We start from the raw sequence: 20,851 nt of genomic DNA on the forward strand, positions 1-20,851 counted from the left end.
ATTCAGGGATTTAAAAAAAGTTTGCCCCTTTTCTACTCGTATGTATGTACACTTTTTTATGTATAAATAAACAATGTAACCTTACAATCTATTGTGGTTTTGTTGGTTGAAATCTATTCGCTATAACCACGTTGAGTACAGAAAGAACATGCCTTTAACTCGGATACCCACTGTCGTGTTCTTTATCCAAAATATTATACAAACTAGGAGACGACAGCCTTTTACTCTCTCTACTTGTGAAGTTCCAATCAAGTAAAACCTATGCATTCATTACATTTGTGTGTTATCACATACACCTGCACCTGTGACCTACATCCTGGTACATGGTACATGAATAAGTGGCACTGGACACTACTACACCCACTTTTTCTCAATCAGTCTTCCATTCTCCCAAAATGTCTGAAATGCATTTTGACAAAGGACAGCCTAAATTAGCAATTAAAAAAAAAAGAATAGTTTTTATATGCTTATGTATTTTTGTCCTAATAAACAAATGCGGCTGAACACACCCTTCTGTGTACGCCTTTGATGTGAGTTGACTGCTGAAGGATCAGGGTGTGGTCAGAGCACCTGAACTAGTCTCTCAGCACTGCACGACAAGCTTCACTTGTTTGCAGGTGAGTGAAATCTGGATTTTTGCGAATATATATATATTTTGTACTGTCTCCAATTAAATGTATATCCGCCTTACTTTGTTGTATCAGATCTCGCAACCTGATATATTGTAGCCTACTTTTCTTATTCGCTCTGAATTAACCATAAACTAAAATCGGACCATGGAGCGCATGAAGTTAGTCCTGCAGTACTTTCAGTCCAACTCCGAGTCCATCTCCAACGGAATCTGCATCGTCCTGGCCCTGGTCAGCGTCAAGCTGTACACTAGCTTTGACTTCAACTGCCCGTGTCTGCCACAGTACAACAAGCTGTACTCTCTGGGGGTCATGATCGTGCCGCCGATCATCCTGTTTTTCCTGGGTGTGTTGGTCAACCGACACACAGGAGTTATGATGGACGAGTGGCTGAGACCCGTAGGGAAAAGGTCAAAAAATCCCGCCGTGGTTAAGTGAGTATATATAGGCTACGAATGTTATTTTCTAGCAGTGGTGGAAAAAGTCCTCACCTTTTTTACTTAAGTAAAAGTATCACTACTACAAGGCAGAAATACTGGTGTTCAAAATGTAGCCTACTTGAGTAAAAGTGCAAAAGTATTGGCATCAAAATGTACTTAAAGTACCAAAAGTAAAGTACTCATTATGCAGAATGTCCCATTTCACAAGTTTTCAAAATACGTAAAAACCTTTTGAAAATAGCAGATCTACAAACTCACAACGCATCTCATCGCGAAGCATTGTGAGCTTATAGATCTGCTATTTTCAAATATCCAAAGTGTATATACGTAAGGCTGAAGTGGCTAATGTATGTTTTGTAATCAAATTCAAAATCTATAAAGTAATTAGGCATCACGTTCTCTTTCTACATATGCACAAAGCAGCTGTTTATATGCTACACTATTAATACAGGCAATTGCATTGCTCAACTGCACCTCAGTGTGATTTTTCAAATTAATTTTGTACCCTGTCCTTAGGCACCTGTTCACTGCCATGCTCCAGAGAGCTATGTTGGCCCCCCTGGTCTGGATCTTGGTTACTCTCCTGGATGGCAAAATCTTCATCTGTGCCTTCAGTATGAGTGTCGACCCCAAACACTTCTCGGGTACAAAACATTTGTTACAATATGAACAGACCCCAACCCTTGTTGGGTCTTAAATGACACGTATGTTGTTGTTTTTCCTCAGGTATGCCCAACCACACAGGAATAGATGTGATCAAAGTGATGGCTAAAGTGCCCTGTAAGGAAGATATAATCTTCCAAAATAGCTCTTTCCGCAAAGCAGTCTCCCGCTACGTCCGCTGCTATTCCCAAGTAAGATATTCCTTATTACACACAAACAGACATGAATAATCCATATATGTTTGAAATTTAGCAGTTGCTCTTTTTTTTGCAAAAAAATAAAAAAGTAAATAGAATTGCTATAGACAAGTTTCCTTGGCCAACCGGAAGGTGGAGAGGTTGAGCATAGCTACCCGGCTCCTAATAATTATTTCTTCACTAGGCAAAGAAACACACCTTTATGGAAAGTTTAGGGTATTTATTGAATACATAGAATGTAATGGAGGGAAGTGAAAGGGGTTCCGGGGAGGGTCGCCGACCCTGGAGTCTTTGGGGAGGAGGTCGTTAGCGTAGTCAGCACAGTACACGTGGACGGCCGATGGCGTAGTCAGCACGGCACTCATGGACCGATACCCCCCCCTGAGTCAATACAAAAAGATTAATACGAAGGTACAAGAAATGTTGTCAGACTAGACAGCCTTGTGTGTCCTTGTTTTGTTGGCCATTTCTGTACATATCCCTCCCTCAAACGTTTGTGAATCAGGGAGAATAGAATAGCGAGTGATGCCCTTTGTGAGTCTCTCTGCAGTTCACTGAAGCAAATCTGTCCTTCAAAGCCTGACAGCAGAAATTGCATGAGGTGTCAAACTGGCAAAAAGGATTTCCAAGGTTTGTGTCTCTGTCACACAGAGTTTAATCGGTGTAGGAATGGCTGGCTTTACGTGCATTCAGTGTTATGCGACTGTTCCATTGTTTACCCTGCTGTAACACCATTGTCTGTTCCATCCAGTAGAATGGAACAGAATAGAAACGTTATTGTTTGCACGAATGCACGTGGAACATTACCTTTGGCTTCCCTCGCCTGTTAGTGATCCAGAAATGTTCAGTTCAATTCAATGTTTCACAAGTTGTCTCAAGACACTTAACATAATAGTAGGAAATAGTGTTTCCACGCTAAGCAAGTATTGTTGACACACCATGAGACGTACAAGCACAGCAACAACAACATGACACTCGCATAAACATCCTATCATCATCACTGCCCTTCCCTTCCATCCCAGGCCATCGGCTGGTCCATCCTCCTCTTCGGGATGCTGCTGGGGGCGCTGGGGCGGCTGGTCAAGCCGTGCTTCGATGACCACGCCGCCATCCTGCAGACGCGTTACTGGAGCAACTACCTGGACGTGGAGCAGAAGCTGTTCGACGAGACGTGCGTGCTGCACGCCCGCGACTTCGCCCGCAAGTGTGTGGTGCAGTTCTTCGAGGGCGCGCGGGAGGACACCGTTCTCCGCCTCCCGCACCCGCCCCACATCAGACGCCACATGACGAAGGAGGAGCTGCTGGAGGAGGAAGAGGAGGAGAGGCTCTTTGGGATCACCAGGCAGGAACAGATGGACTGCTTGTTGAATAAGTGGTACTACTGCAAACCTGAGCTGGACGTCACCAGGATGGAATACCGGCCCAGGGTGTGCGTGACCTGGGAAGACCAGGATGGAAAGACACTCTACTCTGACGTCTAGGTGGCACTGAGCTGTGTTTGTGTGTGTGTGCGTGTGTGTGTGTGCGTGTGCGTGCGTGCGTCTCTTGGGAGTATGGGAATGGGACATTAGCAAGGGCTTGACACTGGCAGGCACTGCATGCAATCAGTTCTACTTTCTCTAGTATATACCTACTGCCTGTAGGTAGCTCATTATGCCCAAAATCTCACCTGGCCAAGCGCCGACCCCTCCTCCGTTGAATGAGCGGTAGATGTTTGGTTTCCCACACGGGAGACCCGGGTTTGAACCACGGGTGTTTGAATTGCAATTATCTCTCTCTGTCGTGAGAGGACGTAATAACAGATTGTAGCTTTAAGATTAGGGTACGGGTCAATGTATGGTATGTAGTGGTGAAGGAGTAATCTAATCTAGATAAGAGCCTCTCAAGTTACTTGAGTCAAGTATAGCAATAATAATGTGTTTGTCTTACACATGCTAGTCATGAATGTGCAGTATGCACAGCTGTGTTTGTATTTGTATGTGTATCTATGAGCTGATGATGGTGGTAATGGTGTGCCTTTCACTTCTTAAATGTCCTTTGATGCTTTTTGTGTGTTGAACCAATGGCTCAGTCTACTAAGGCCAAATGTTGTGAGGAGGATTTGAATAGGCTGGGGCTTGGCTAACTTTGCATACAGGTTGTTTGGCTACATGAAGCCTGAGGCAGACTGAGGAGGGCATGCAAATGGTCCAGTGCAGAGACTTTATAAGGGCAGACCTTAGACCATTTATTCTACATTTATAACTCACAAAATTAATTTCTACAAGCAAGAACAACTAATTCTGGCTTTAAAACCTACAAGCATGGAGTTATCAATTTAGGAGATTTTCCAATGAGTTTTGTGTGATCTCAGGCAGATTATCTAACGTCTCACCCTTTGTATGAAGAATGGAATATTTATCTATCTAATCACAGATATGGAATGTAAGTTAGTATGGCTTCATCACCTATGAAGTATCTATTTTGTTTCTTTAATTTGGCATGCTTTGATTTGAAGCCTCACCTCACCTGCTGAATGTGTCTTCATTAGCAAGCCGAGGCTTATGAAAACTTGCATTTTCTCTTTCATATAAACCCTATATGTAGCTCTTATGCTCAATAATACAATTAAATCAATTTCATGATACAGGAGAAATACAAAGATGTCTTAATTTAAAGTTCATCGCCGCTTTTACTGTAGGCTGCTAAATAGAATAATGCAAACATAGAATATGTAAATAATGTATAATAAGTCAATAGTTTAACATGAATACTAGGCAAGATACATTCTGAAAAAAGTGTTATAATGCATATAAACAAGATATTATGATTTTTTCATGGGACTATTACTGATGACAGCACATGATCCAGTTTTATGTACAATAGTATACACATACATATATGGTTCAAATTTCAGTTCCGTCTTTTTCTCAGTTCCTTGTCAGCTGGAGAAGTCTTGTCAAATGGCCACCGCTGTTTAGGATCACATCCTGACACCCATACACATGGTTCTCAGAGATAGGGGGTCTTAACCATTTCTAGAGATATACGTGCATGGAAACCAACAAAGTACAAAATACATTTTGTTTTAAATGAAAACTTTGTTTGTTTGTGTATTTTATATTTACTTGGTTGCTTGTTCATTGTATAATTAAAGTTAAATGTTATTTTCATATATTGAAGTTTAATATATATACATACGGTACATACAAAATATATTTGTGTTTTTTGTTTCGTTTTTTATTCACAAATAAATGTAATCGAAGGTACATTTTTCCAATTGATTTCCAATTGACTTTTTTAAATTGGTATAGGCATTATTGGATAAAAAAATCTGGCATTGATCGGCTATTTATTTAATCAAGTAGTATATTAAAGCACAATTGGCCAGAAAGTCTGTCCTGTAACCAAAAGGTCAGGTTTGATCCCTCTAGAAACCGTTTTCCATTCTTTGAAAGTGTCTGCTCTGCTCTGTCATTTTATGTCACTTTGGATAAAATGTCCGGAATTATAATACGAGCATATTTACTCATTCTGCATCCATTCTGACATTCAGCTGCGCCTGCAAGTACTCATTTGCTGTTAGCTCTAGGGCTTCCCTAGTGGCAGCCATATTGCGATGTGATCTCCAACACATGTTTCCATTTAAAAGAGTTTTTTTCCATGAGGGAGGAAACTGAGGGGCAGTTCCTGAATGTGACTCATCGCTGGTGCCCAGTCTATATACACTCAGACTGTACACAGACACATTCAAACTGGCACACACGCAAAGACGGAACTCGTTTCTAACCAAGATCCACATAGTTTACATATTAGGACATGGAAATCTCTTCTCTGTTTTCCCCCCAACTAACTCTTTTTAAACTTGAGCTAACAGATTTCGGTTTTCTGTGGTTCTGTTTGAAGAACGGAGCCTCATAATGACCTACCTCAGAGCTGTGCTGGAGTGTAAGTTGATTCCTTGTTTTCCTTTACGTTGGTTGCATGCTTTGTTTCTTTATGGGTAAAACTCTGTTGAATGCCTTGAATGCCTGCTCGATTATTACTTTTTTAGTCAACAGTGAAAGCATGTTCTAACATGTTCTAACATGTTCTAGCAAACTGCAAAACATCTGCGAGAAAACAGAATCCATCCATTCATAACCAGTCACTACACATTTACACAGAAATTGGTGTTTAAAATACCAATTTCTGTAACTAATCTGTGACTAATTAAAGTACCCCAGTCTTACCCCCCCCATCTCTCCCTGTAGCCTGACTACTGTACAAACCCGGAGAGAACACCTCACAACTCCCTCGCTAATCTCCAAGATCCAAGAAGATGGCTGCCTATGCCCTCGTCACAGAGAACTTCAAGTTCATGTCCCTGTTCTTCAAGAGCAAAGATGTGATGATTTTCAATGGTCTCATCGCACTGAGCACTGTGGCCAGCCAGACCGTGTACAACGTGTTCGCCTTCCACTGCCCCTGTTCCTCAGGGAGGAACTACCGCTACGGTCTGGCAGCCATCGGCATCCCTGCGATGGCACTGTTCCTCATAGGGATCATGATGAACAAGAGCACATGGGACCTGGTGTCTGAGTTCAGACTCAGAACGTGCAGGACGGTGTCAGGGGCTGCAGCCTTCGCTCTGAAGGGGACGATCATTGGTCGGGCCGTGGTGGCCCCGGTGACATGGGTGGTCATCTCCCTGCTGCGGGGTGAGGCCTACACATGTGCCCTCAGTGAGTTTATTGACCTTTCGGACATAGAGGGCTTTCCACGTAACCAGAGCTCAGTGGTCCTGGCCAAATTCCCCTGCAAAGGAAGTGTCATAAAAGAGCTTGAGGGTTTTTGGCCTGAAGTTGAGCGACGACTGAAGTATGAATCTCAGGTAGTGGAGTGGTATTATTTCCTATGGTTAACCACATTAACCATGGCATCCCTATTTTGGGCATGTATATATATATATTTTTTTAAATGTTGAAACATTTCTAACATGTCTCCAATCAAAAATAGCAGATCTAGAAGCTCACAACATGTCACAATGCGACACATTGTGAGCTTGTAGATCAGCAATTTAGCTATTTTTGAAATAGGGCTTAAGGGCATTAATTCCATCTCCTGAGTGGTTTTGTAAACATGGAAGAGTATTGTATGTAGAGCCATGCAGGTAAAGAATGCACAACAAGTTGAAAATTCCGTGGCGATAACTGTGCTTGCTGAAGTATGAAAGTAAGATAGTGGAATATTATTAGTTTTATGCTCTTTTGCATAACTTCTGAATTCATTGTCTGAATATACAGTATGAAATGTACTGAGGAGTTAGTTATGAGGCACACACCAAAAAAAAACTGGAAAATCACGTCCCCTGTGTAGCAAGAAAACATCTCCCACTGACACCTTAGTCTGGGTTTCAGCTTATATCAAAGTCAAACAGACTGTGATGGGAGCATCTTCTAGGCATCTTGTTATCTCAGCCAGTTAGTCCAACTGCCGCCCTTACACACACCTAATCGCAACACTTGTTGCATGTCATCATCTCCTCTCTAACCTCTACTTCCTGTCTCGCTCCAATGCATGGTCAAACAACATTGCAGCATCCGGGACACATCTGTCTGCACCTGGGCTGGTCCATAGCACCTGTAGAAGATATTACATTATAATACATTAGCATTTTTGATTGCCAAATGATGGTAGAAATTGCTTAACTCCGACCTAATCTTTCCCGATCATCTTGAATGGTTTAAATCAGTATCCTTAACAACTTCTGTTCCTTCCAGCTGATAGGTTGGCTGATGGTGGCAGTAATATCTCTGATGGTGTTCCTGTCGATGTGTGCCAACCGCTGCTACTCTCCACTGGGCTACCAGCAAGAACACTACTGGTCCCAGTTTCGCTCCAGCGAGAAAGACCTCTTCGAGCGCACGGGTGAAGTGCACGCCCGCCTCATGGCCGCCGAGAATGTAAAAAGCTTTTACGGCTTTGTGGCGCTGGGGAAGGAGGAGATGGAGTTGCTTGCCGAGCACCAGCAGAGTGTCCGTCCCATCTCCAGCACCGACTGGAACCGTGTGACCGGTGTCTACCTCTACAGGGAGAAGAACGAATTCCCCCTGTACAGCAGGCTGAACAAGTGGGCCCAGTACAACCTGGAGAACAACATAGAGGCCATGGACAAGGAGTTGGATGTCTTCAGCTGACAGTCAGCAGACAACAACAAAGGGGTTTGCAGTGGTTTTGGTCGTATTCGTATAGAACCAATGTTTGAAGGGATGGATTCTTTGGTTCCTGTCCAGTGCTGCCTGAGACTCCTGTCTATAGAACTCCTAGTAGGTAAAAGTATAGTAGTTAGATATTTCTGTTTATGACCAGATGTCAAAGAAATGTAAGGTTTGATATTGTCTTTGTTGTCCAAGAAAAAAATACTTAGTTGTCGAGATAAATAACACCCCAAAAAAAACTACAATTACAATTTACAAATTAGGCATTTAACAGATGCTAGTAACTTAGAAGTGCGAGATCGGAATAAGTCTGGAAGAATTGGGAATGAGTCTGCATTTCTGACTACAATGGGGAGAATATTCCACAGCGTGATAATTACATGTGATATTCAGTGTCATTGACAATCTCACTGCTGCTGAAACTGTTAATTGGGTATAACACAGTGACATGTATATATGTATATCTCCAGGGGGATGCGGTGGAAATCCATGCCTCTGCTTTTGATCAAACATAAAACATAAAACATAAAACATAAAACATAAAACATAAAATATGCTTTATTCCTGCTTTTGGTCAGACTGAAATAAATATACCGGTATGCATTTCCTTTTGGGAAACGTACTAGACTGTTGGATATGTTTGATCATATCACCATTTAACTAACTAATTTAAATGTATGTATGTAAAAAAGTCTTATAAATTTCAAAAGCAGCTAAAATAACCGATCTTCAAGCTTGTAGATTGGTTATTTTTGTTAACTGTCATACAAATACCAACAACATGTGAAGCAGTACTGAAGCTTGGCATGGATGAATACAGGGACAACAGTTGTTTACCTCTTGATATTTGTATGCACAATCGCACATGAAATTATCGTTGTGATTTCAATTGTAAGCTTTTTGCTGTTTTACAGTAAATATTTTCTGTCATTGTAATTTTACTTGTTTAAGTGATGCTGTGCTTTTCATTTAGCTGAATTGTTCTATGTACAAACCTTATCTACAAGCAACTGCAAACCTTGGTCTATCATATGATTATCAGCAAATGCCAATCTATTGACTGTTACCAGAAGATAATGGGATAATGGGGGAAACAATATATAGTAATATGCCTTGAATTCCATTTTTGGTTTCTCTGTTGAGTTTGAATGATTTTTGCTAAATGGTCAATGAACACCCTGCACTTCTATATATCAGCCAGCAGGTGTAGCTGCAGCATGGTTTCTATAGGTTCTCTACTGTTACATTCTGACATTGTATATTGTTTCCAGTGCACCCATAAGTGTGATTTGTAAGAAAATTTGCTCAAGTTTGTCAGGCATCCTCAGAAAATATACTTTAAATGTTTAGTTAGAGAGCTTTGAGTATATGTTTCTGTTATATTTACTGTTTTAAACGTTTTATTTTCTTTCTTTCTTTGACAAACATTATTCTTTCAGAGTGTACTTTGTGTAGCTTTAATAGAATAGAATAGAATAGAACGAACAGGACGGTCAGGACCCAACACAGCTAATACTGAGGAAACAATATATAATGCACAACATTAGCTACCTGACCAAGGCCTGTCTATCTGCATGTTTGCAGATTTAGTTAACATCTACCTAATCTATCCACACTTAATGTGTTGTATTCTTATTCGTTTAATTACAGTTCCACATTCTTTCTTGACATAAAAGTTGAGAACACTGTTGTCAAAAAGATCAAAAAGATCAATGTTTTTATATTTTTCCACACAATAAACCCTTCCCCTTTTTGTACTTGTCATAGCCAGGGCAGGGCCATGTTTGATTACCTCATTAACAAATGACATGACCTGCCTGGGGAAACATGTTCAACAACTCTTATGAACGTGTGGTGTGGTGAAGTAAGTAAGTATGTACATTGTATTTGTACAGTACATAACACTTCTCACATAGAGAACTTATGGTATATCCAGGACTAATCTAAAAGTAATATCATTTATTATTGGTTAATAACATTGTGGGAATTTTCAGGCCCTCGCCTGAAAATTCTGACCTTTTGGAGTCAAGAGGGTGAGAAGGCAGTCACTAACAGTCAGGCAACAAACCCCCTTAATTTGAATCTGCTATTGATGTGTTGATCAGTCAACCCTTTATTGGTACAGGTGAGCTTTATGTCAGACGGTTCACCCCCCCAAAGCCAGCTGTCTCCTGACCCTGGGAATCAGATAAGAAACTCCTTATCTGCCTTAAATTCCAAAGCAGCTATTTACTGTGGTCCTTGCTTCAAGGGGTCCCTCCGGGGGGGCATCTGTTCATGCTCTGAATGTCCCGTTACCCCACCCTAAAAGGTGTACAACGGTGTGTCCCAACCTGTCTTTTAGATCGTCTATTTTCAAATGGCCGAAATGTATATAGGGCTGAAGTGGTTAATGTAGGCTATGTTTTGTAATAATAATCTAAATCTATAAAGTGCCCCACCCACTATTGGGGGTGGGGCATGACTGACGACACCCCATGAATCGTCCAATGGCACACTCGCCTACTTCTGCTTTTTGTATTTAAATGCTTGAGGTTTGTCATTCACTCACTGTCTTGTGTGTCCTGCAAATGACATCTACTGTCTTCATTCCTGGCCGACTACTTACAAGGTAAAATTTGCCATTGTATTTGTTTATCGTATTATTGACAATTTGCGGCTGTTTAGTCAAAAGACAACGTATGTTCATATTGGGATAGCTATTTAAGGTAAGCATAGTTTTTGGTATCCCTGGGTAATAAACCTTATATGCCTTAATACATGATAATTGCCCTCTATAACTAAAATTAAAAATGGCGTACTTAAAAAAATTATAATTATATATTTGTTTTGAAAACTAAAAACACGCATTAGAAGGACAATATCAGGCACCAGAATCAAGAATGTGTGTTTTCAATGAATCTAACATGGTTAAAATGGAGTTTGCAGTCACAATGGGTTCATAAAGGAAGTGGGCGTGTAAGATAAAATGAATATCAAATATTAAAACACTGAACCTAGAAACTTAAAAACTGCCTTGAGTGCACACAAAAGCCAGAGTAGCCATTACAATCACCCCAAAAGTGTTTGAAAGTGAACTATCCCTTTAAGCAGTCTAGAAACTGTTAGCAATTGTCATATAACTGCTTACAAATGTCTTGTAATCTAACAAAAATATTAACAATGCTATTATCAAGACTTGTATAGTATTAATAACACATAATGAGGTTAATAAGCAGTTTATAAGAACTCCATAAGTGACTTATTAACTACTAATTAAATGTTTATTATGGCTTTATAATATAACAAAAATGTGTTAGGACTGGACCACAGATGGACAAATTACATCATCAACTTGCGCCGGGCGTTGTCCCCTTTGAGTAAAAGATGAACGAACGAAGATGTACGAACTCTTGTTTTATTATTGTATTGTTTTATTGGATCTTGTTTAGTCGATACACTTATTTGTTTTAGCTCTTGCTCATTTGATTTAGCTATTTGTCTCATCTGTTTAAGAAAGTAGGTAGCTGATATATTGCACTTTTACCTTAGTGCTATAGTCTTGATTGCTTGTTTTAGCAGAAAATGCACTTAAGACTTCTGGTGATTAGTAGTTTCTTTCCCTACCTATGTTGAATGCACTTATTGTAAGTCGCTTTGGATAAAAGCGTCTCTAAATGACTGTAATGTAATGTTATGAACTGTTTCTAAAATGATTAAAATATTTAAGGTCTTATAGAGGGCAATTATATGTATTTATTATGGCATAAAGGGATTATTAGTCAGGAGTAGTATAAGAGGACACCACTTTACCAAATCCTACCGCTAGGGGAAATAGTGGCGCTGTTGAGCACATTCCTGAAATTCCTCACATTCCTCACATTCCTCACATTCCTCACATTCTTGACATTCCACAGGCTAATATGTGTGACGTCACAGGTCACTTTCCAGTACCTGACCCTACCGCTAGGGGAAATAGTGGCGCTGTTGAGCACATTCCTGACATGTTTGACATTCCTCACATTCTTGGCATGTTTGACATTCTTGACATTCCATAATCCATAATTAATAATTTCAGATTGATTATTTCATTACTCAGTCAATTTAATTAAAATCGGTGATGTCACAGGGCACAGTGCAATACCAAAACCTACCCCTAGGGACTAACATGCTAAGCTAATATGCTAATATGCTAATATGCTAATAGCGTTAGCATGACATCACAATGAACAGTGCAGTACCAAAAAACCTACCCCTAGGGGGCTAACATGCTATGCTAATATGCTAATATGCTAATATGCTAATAGCGTTAGCATGACATCACAATGTACAGTGCAATACCAAAACCTACCCATAAGGGATAACATGCTAAGCTAATATGCTAATATGCTAATATGCTAATAGCGTTAGCATGATGTCACAATGCATAGTGCAATACCAAAACATAGGACCATCAGTGGTCCTTGATAGGGGTTCCAGGCGATCCCCAGTTAAATAATGAAGATTTGGTAACCAAATGGACCCTTATAGATCTTTCTCTATAAATCTATTTTTTTTTTCATTTGTTTTTCTACAAATGAATTAACACTAATTATATATAATATTCTTTGAACAGCGGCCGTAGCGTTGGTAGTTAAAGGTGGAGTCTGACTTAGCCCCCCATGGGGGGCCCAGAACATAGACTCGAGTTCAATGTAACAGAGGGGAGATGCTGTCCTATGGCTCTCGTCACTACCAGTATGACGCATGGTTTTAGAAAAGCAACATACACAGCCAAATTTCACAATTGCATGCTGGGTGATTATTTCCAACCAATGGGATCAAACCGTAGGGGAACAGTGTCAGTAACTTCTCTCACAGTGGCTGTGTTCACACCTATGGTGTTAGAGCTTGTTTTATTGGGGGCGCACAGCTGCAACCACACATAGTGTAGTTTTGTCTTGTTTTACTCCACTACAATTATTTTTAAAACTTAACTTGAAAAGTTACTATACACTTTGCAAATATAAAATGATTACATTATAAAACATACATTAACCACTATAGCCTTATTTTATATCTAGGCTATTAGAAAAATAGCTGATCTACAAGCTGAGGGCTTTTTCGCACGTACGTGTTAGAGCTTGTTTTATTGGGCCCACAGCAGTGTCTGAACGGGAGGTGTCATAATTAAAGCTAGTTAGAGGGGGGTGTCTCCCACTACCCCCCTCCCTCATAGAACACTATTGGTCATAGTTGGTACTGCACGCATACATACAATAATCTAGCAATCTCTCATTAATAATAAAATATGACTGCACATGTTTTATAAATCCTCATGTGTAGTTTATAATACGTATTATATGCCAAACATAGTGTTTTAAGTTGGTCTAAGTTTAAAATGTTGCTGTTTTTATTAAACTGGATCAGTAAATAACTCCAACCATGAACCAGCGACATTAATTTTATTGTGTTTTAATGTTACTCTTACAGTGTTACAGTGTTGTTATAAGGGTGGTACAGACACATTTTCAAAAATGCTCCGAAAATCAGCAGATCTACAAGCTCTGATGAGACAAGGGTTTTGTAATAAAAAACTAGGACAGGGGGATTCCACTAGCCCCATCCCTCCCTCCCATCATTGCTCTTACCCCATCCAATGGTTTTTCACACCTTTTTGCTAGAAGTTGGCTCTCGGAGGCTACCCATCTGTGTACACATGTCTGTCTGTCTGTCTGTCTGTCTGTCTGTCTGTCTGTCTGTCTGTCTGTCTGTCTGTCTGTCTGTTTGGATCTACTTATCTGTGAAGAGTAGGTGTCATAAAGTGCAATGAGGTGTCATAAAGTGTAATTTCATCTCTTGTGCTCTCTCTCTGTCTCTATGTCTCTCCTTTTCAATGCTAGTACGAGGTTACAGTAGTGTAGCCTTGTCCCCTTCTCAGGGGAGCAGCTTCAAGTGATGTGTATCACAATGTTTTATTGTGAGTTGGGTTGTCTGAGGTGTGAAGTGTGAAGTCAGTTTGGTTTGATGTGTTTTATCTTGTCATAATTTGTGTCTTATAATGTGTCTTGTGTTTTACAGAGCATCCTAGATTGTGTTTTTGAATAGTTTTTTCATTGAGTGTATCGTTACTCCCTGATCATGTGCAGGTATGTATACAAAAGTAGTTAGATATAGCATGGTACAGTTACAACAATGTTAGAGTGACAGTAATGGTAGAGTTAAAGTTATGTTAGAGTTAAAATATCGGCAGACTTACAGAAATGTTAGAGTTAAAGTTATGTTAGAGGCACAGTAATGTTAGAGTTAAAGTTATGTTAGAGTCACAGTATGTTAGAGTTACAGTATTGTTAGAGTTTTTGTCAGAGTTCAGTAACGTAAGAGTTACAATATTGGCTGAGTTGCAGTAATGGCAGAGTTACAGTATTTCTTAGAGTTGATGTAACGGTAGAGTTAAAGTTATGTTAGAGTTAAAATTATGGCCAAGTTAAGTTAGATGTCGGTAATGTTAGAGTTAAAATATCGGCAGACTTACAGAAATGTTAGAGTTAAAGTTATGTTAGAGGCACAGTAATGTTAGAGTTAAAGTTATGTTAGAGTCACAGTATGTTAGAGTTACAGTATTGTTAGAGTTTTTGTCAGAGTTCAGTAACGTAAGAGTTACAATATTGGCTGAGTTGCAGTAATGGCAGAGTTACAGTATTTGTTAGAGTTAAAGTTATGGTAGAATAAAAGTTATGCTAGAGGTCAGTAATGTTAGAGTTACAATATTGGTACAGCTAAAGTAATGTTAGAGTTAAAGTCATGGCAGAGTTACAATAATGTTAGAGTTAAAGTTATGTTAGAGTCACAATATGCTAGAGTTACAGTATTGTTAGAGTTTTTGTCAGAGTTCAGTATTGTAAGAGTTAAAATATCGGCAGACTTACAGAAATGTTAGAGTTAAAGTTATGTTAGAGGCACAGTAATGTTAGAGTTAAAGTTATGTTAGAGTCACAGTATGTTAGAGTTACAGTGTTGTTAGAGTTTTTGTCAGAGTTCAGTAATGGTACAGTTAAAGTAATGTTAGAGTTAAAGTTATGGTAGAGTTAAAGGCATGTATGAGTTAAAGTAATGTCAGAGTTAAAGTAATGTTATAGTTTTCTTAGAGTTGATGTAACGGTAGAGTTAAAGTTATGTTAGAGTTAAAATTATGGCCAAGTTATGCTAGATGTCAATAATGTTAGAGTTAAAATATCGGCAGACTTACAGAAATGTTAGAGTTAAAGTTATGTTAGAGTTAAAATTATGGCCAAGTTATGCTAGATGTCAGTAATGTTAGAGTTAAAATATAGGCAGACTTACAGAAATGTTAGAGTTAAAGTTATGTTAGAGGCACAGTAATGTTAGAGTTAAAGTTATGTTAGAGTCACAGTATGTTAGAGTTACAGTATTGTTAGAGTTTTTGTCAGAGTTCAGTAATGGTACAGTTATAGTAATGTTATAGTTTTCTTAGAGTTGATGTAACGGTAGAGTTAAAGTTATGTTAGAGTTAAAATTATGGCCAAGTTAAGCTAGATGTCGGTAATGTTAGAGTTAAAATATCGGCAGACTTACAGAAATGTTAGAGTTAAAGTTATGTTAGAGTCACAGTAATGTTAGAGTTAAAGTTATGTTAGAGTCACAGTATGTTAGAGTTACAGTATTGTTAGAGTTTTTGTCAGAGTTCAGTAACGTAAGAGTTACAATATTGGCTGAGTTGCAGTAATGGCAGAGTTACAGTATTTCTTAGAGTTGATGTAACGGTAGAGTTAAAGTTATGTTAGAGTTAAAATTATGGCCAAGTTAAGTTAGATGTCGGTAATGTTAGAGTTAAAATATCGGCAGACTTACAGAAATGTTAGAGTTAAAGTTATGTTAGAGGCACAGTAATGTTAGAGTTAAAGTTATGTTAGAGTCACAGTATGTTAGAGTTACAGTATTGTTAGAGTTTTTGTCAGAGTTCAGTAACGTAAGAGTTACAATATTGGCTGAGTTGCAGTAATGGCAGAGTTACAGTATTTGTTAGAGTTAAAGTTATGGTAGAATAAAAGTTATGCTAGAGGTCAGTAATGTTAGAGTTACAATATTGGTACAGCTAAAGTAATGTTAGAGTTAAAGTCATGGCAGAGTTACAATAATGTTAGAGTTAAAGTTATGTTAGAGTCACAATATGCTAGAGTTACAGTATTGTTAGAGTTTTTGTCAGAGTTCAGTATTGTAAGAGTTAAAATATCGGCAGACTTACAGAAATGTTAGAGTTAAAGTTATGTTAGAGGCACAGTAATGTTAGAGTTAAAGTTATGTTAGAGTCACAGTATGTTAGAGTTACAGTGTTGTTAGAGTTTTTGTCAGAGTTCAGTAATGGTACAGTTAAAGTAATGTTAGAGTTAAAGTTATGGTAGAGTTAAAGGCATGTATGAGTTAAAGTAATGTCAGAGTTAAAGTAATGTTATAGTTTTCTTAGAGTTGATGTAACGGTAGAGTTAAAGTTATGTTAGAGTTAAAATTATGGCCAAGTTATGCTAGATGTCAATAATGTTAGAGTTAAAATATCGGCAGACTTACAGAAATGTTAGAGTTAAAGTTATGTTAGAGTTAAAATTATGGCCAAGTTATGCTAGATGTCAGTAATGTTAGAGTTAAAATATAGGCAGACTTACAGAAATGTTAGAGTTAAAGTTATGTTAGAGGCACAGTAATGTTAGAGTTAAAGTTATGTTAGAGTCACAGTATGTTAGAGTTACAGTATTGTTAGAGTTTTTGTCAGAGTTCACTAACGTAAGAGTTACAATATAGGCTGAGTTGCAGTAATGGCAGAGTTACAGTATTTGTTAGAGTTAAAGTTATGGTAGAATTAAAGTTATGCTAGAGGTCAGTAATGTTAGAGTTACAATATTGGCAGAGTAAAGGTAATGCTAGAGTTAAAGTTATGGCAGAGTTACAATAATGTTAGAGTTAAAGTTATGTTAGAGTCACAATATGTTAGAGTTACAGTATTGTTAGAGTTTTTGTCAGAGTTCAGTATTGTAAGAGTTACAATATCGGCAGAGCTACAGTGATGTTAGAGTTAAAGTTATGACAGAGCTACAGTGATGGTAGAGTTACAGTTATGTTAGAGGCACAATATGTTAGAGTTACAGTATTGTTAGAGTTTTTTTTTCGTCAGAGTTCAGTAATGGTACAGTTAGAGTAATGTCAGAGTTAAAGTTATGTTAGAGTTAAAGTCATGTAAGAATTAGAGACATGTAAGAGTTAGAGTAATCTTAGAGTTACAGTAGTGTTAGAGTTACAATATTGGCAGAGTTAAAGTAATGTTAGAGTTAAAGTTGTGCTAGAGTTACAGTAATGTTAGTTTTTGTCAGAGTTCAGTAACATTAGAGTTACAATATTGGCCAAGTTACAGTAATGCTAGATTTAAAGCTATGTTAGAGTCACAGTAATGTTAGAGTTTTTGTTAGAGTTCAGTAATGGCAGAGTTACAGTATTGTCAGAGTTAAAGTCATGTAAGAGTTAGAGTAATGATAAGTTGTGTTGAGTTTTGTTAGAGGCCAGTAATGTTAGAGTTGAAGTAGTGTTAGAGGTAAAGTTATGTTAGAGGTAAAATAATGGCCGAGTTATGATTGATGTCAGTAACACAAGAGTTACAATATCGGCAGAGCTACAGTGATGTTAGAGTTAAAGTTATGTTAGAGGTCAGTAATGTTATAGTTACGGTATCGGCAGAGTTACAGTAATGTTAGACTTTAAAGTTATGTTAGAGGCACAGTAATGTTAGAGTTTTTGTTAGTTACAGTAATGTTAGAGTTTGTCAGAGTTCAGTAATGTCAGAGTTACAGTAATGTTAGAGTTTTGTCAGAGTTAAAGTTATGTTAGAGTTAAAATTATGGCCAAGTTACAGTAATGTTAGAGTTAAAGTTATGTTAGACTTTTTGTTAGAGTTCAGTAATGTTAGAGTTGAAGTTATGCTAGAGTTAAAATAATGTCCAAGTTACAGTAATGTCAGAGTTACAGTAATGTCAGAGTTACGATAATGTTAGAGATATGTTAGAGTTCAGTAATGGTAGAGTTACAGTAATGTCAGAGTTAGAGCAATGTTAGAGTTAAAGACATGTAAGAGTTAGTGTAATGTTAGAGTTACAGTAGTGTTAGAGTTACAATATCGGCAGAGTTACAGTAATGTTAGAGTTTGTCAGAGTTCAGTAATGTCAGAGTTACAGTAATGTTAGAGTTTTGTCAGAGTTAAAGTTATGTTAGAGTCACAGTAATACTACTTCTTTTTTTTTTTTCAGAGTGCAGTAATGTTAGATTTACAATGTTGGCTGAGTTAGAGTAATGTTAGAGTTTGTTAGAGTTACAGTAATGTCAGAGTTACAGTAATGTCAGAGTTAAAGTCATGTAATAGTTAGAGTAATGTTAGAGTTTTGTTAGAGTGCAGTATTGTTAGAGTTGAAGTAATGTTAGAGTTAAAGTAATTTCCAAGTTATGCTAGATGACAGTTACGTTATAGTTAAAATATCGGCAGAGTTACAGCAATGTCAGAGTTAAAGTTATGTTAGAGTCAAAGTAATGTTAGAGTTCCAGTAATATTAGAGTTAAAGTTATGTTAGAGTCAAAGTAATGATAGAGTTTTGTTAGAGTTCAGTAATGGCAGAGTTACAGTAATGTCAGAGTTACATTAATGTCAGAGTTAAAGTCATGTAATAGTTAGAGTTAAAGTTATGTTAGAGTCAATGTAATACTTTTATTTGTATTTTATTTTTCAAAGTGCAGTAATGTAAGAGTTACAATAGTGGCTGAGTTAGAGTAATGTTAGAGTTTTTGTTAGAGTTACAGTAATGTCAGACTTACAGTAATGTCCGAGTTACAGTAATGTCCGAGTTAAAGTCATGTAATAGTTAGAGTAATGTTAGAGTTTTGTTAGAGTTCAGTAATTTTAGAGTTTAAGTAGTGTTAGAGTTGAAGTAATGTTAGAGTTAAAGCTATGTTAGAGTTACAGTAATGTTAGAGTTTGTCAGAGTTCAGTAATGTCAGAGTTACAGTAATGTTAGAGTTAAAGTAATGTTAGAGTTAAAGTTATGTTAGAGTCATAGTAATGGTAGAGTTAAAGTTATGTTAGAGTCACAATATGTTAGAGTTACAACAATGTTAGAGTTAAAGACATGTAAGAGTTAGAGTAATGCTAGAGTTACAGTAGTGTTAGTCAAAGTAATGCTAGAGTTAAAGTTATGTTAGAGTTACAGTAATGTTAGAGTTAAAGTTATGTTAGAGTCGCAGTATGTTAGAGTTACAGTATTGTTAGAGTTTTTGTCAGAGTTCAGTAATGTAAGAGTTACAATATTGGCTGAGTTACAGTAATGGCAGAGTTACAGTATTTGTTAGAGTTACAGTAATGTTAGAGTTAAAGTTATGGTAGAGTTAAAGTCATGTATGAGTTAAAGTAATGTCAGAGTTACGGTAATGTTAGAGTTACAGTATTTGTTAGAGTTAAAGTTATGGTACAGTTAAAGTCATGTATGAGTTAAAGTAATGTCAGAGTTACGATAATGTTATAGTTTTCTTAGAGTTGATGTAACGGTAGAGTTAAAGTTATGTTAGAGTTAAAATTATGGCCAAGTTATGCTAGATGTCAGTAACGTTAAAGTTAAAATATCGTCAGACTTAGAGAAATGTTAGAGTTAAAGTTATGTTAGAGTCACAGTATGTTAGAGTTACAGTATTGTTAGAGTTACAGTATTGTTAGAGTTTTTGTTAGAGTTCAGTAATGGTAGAGTTATAGTAATGACAGAGTTACAGTAATGTTAGAGTTTTGTCAGAGTTCAGTAATGTTAGAGTTACAATATTGGCCGAGCTACAGTAATGTTAGAGTTAAAGTTATGTTAGAGTCACAGTAATGTTAGATGATACTGTGTTTTTGATGCTAGCAGTATCATGTAATATATATTTTCTTCTCTCTGTGTATTACAGAAACATAAGTAACATTACTTTAACTCTAATGTTTAACTCTACCATTAGTGTAACTCTAACATTACTGTGACTCTAACATAACTTTAACTCTAACATTACTGTAGCTCGGCCAATATTGTAACTCTAACATTACTGAACTCTGACAAAACTCTAACATTACTGTAACTCTGTCATTACTATAACTCTACCATTACTGAACTCTAACAAAAACTCTAACAATACTGTAACTCTAACAATACTGTAACTCTAACATACTGTGACTCTAACATAACTTTAACTCTAACATTTCTCTAAGTCTGACGATATTTTAACTTTAACGTTACTGACATCTAGCATAACTTGGCCATAATTTTAACTCTAACATAACTTTAACTCTACCGTTACATCAACTCTAAGAAAACTATAACATTATCGTAACTCTGACATTACTTTAACTCATACATGACTTTAACTGTACCATAACTTTAACTCTAACAAATACTGTAACTCTAACATTACCGTAACTCTGACATTACTTTAACTCATACATGACTTTAACTCTACCATAACTTTAACTCTAACATTACTGTAACTCTAACAAATACTGTAACTCTGCCATTACTGTAACTCAGCCAATATTGTAACTCTTACATTACTGAACTCTGACAAAAACTCTAACAATACTGTAACTCTAACATACTGCGACTCTAACATAACTTTAACTCTAACATTACTGTAACTCTAACATAACTTTAACTCTAGCATTACTTTGACTAACACTACTGTAACTCTAGCATTACTCTAACTCTTACATGTCTTTA

General features: G+C 37.4%; 2 protein-coding genes across 3 annotated transcripts; both read left to right on the forward strand.

The window, feature by feature from the left end:
• Positions 1-610: 610 nt before the first annotated feature.
• calhm3 (calcium homeostasis modulator 3) lies at positions 611-4,944 on the forward strand. Its single transcript, XM_080448860.1, has 4 exons — positions 611-1,063; positions 1,586-1,713; positions 1,796-1,923; positions 2,952-4,944. The coding sequence occupies exons 1-4, from the start codon at positions 777-779 to the stop codon at positions 3,408-3,410; spliced, it is 1,002 nt and encodes a 333-aa protein (XP_080304986.1). The 5' UTR covers positions 611-776; the 3' UTR covers positions 3,411-4,944.
• Positions 4,945-5,637: 693 nt separating this feature from the next.
• LOC308099960 (calcium homeostasis modulator protein 2-like) lies at positions 5,638-9,821 on the forward strand. Of its 2 annotated transcripts, XM_080448861.1 has the most exons (3): positions 5,638-5,856; positions 6,162-6,781; positions 7,671-9,821. In XM_080448861.1, the coding sequence occupies exons 2-3, from the start codon at positions 6,230-6,232 to the stop codon at positions 8,085-8,087; spliced, it is 969 nt and encodes a 322-aa protein (XP_080304987.1). In that variant the 5' UTR covers positions 5,638-5,856; positions 6,162-6,229; the 3' UTR covers positions 8,088-9,821. The 2 variants fall into 2 exon arrangements, with proteins under 2 accessions (XP_080304987.1, XP_080304988.1); XM_080448862.1 differs by lacking the exon at positions 5,638-5,856 and having other exon boundaries at positions 5,878-6,781.
• Positions 9,822-20,851: the final 11,030 nt, after the last annotated feature.

The sequence above is a fragment of the Gymnoscopelus braueri genome (assembly GCF_963280865.1).
Source record: "Gymnoscopelus braueri genome assembly, chromosome: 14".
Taxonomy (NCBI): Eukaryota; Metazoa; Chordata; class Actinopteri; order Myctophiformes; family Myctophidae; genus Gymnoscopelus; species Gymnoscopelus braueri.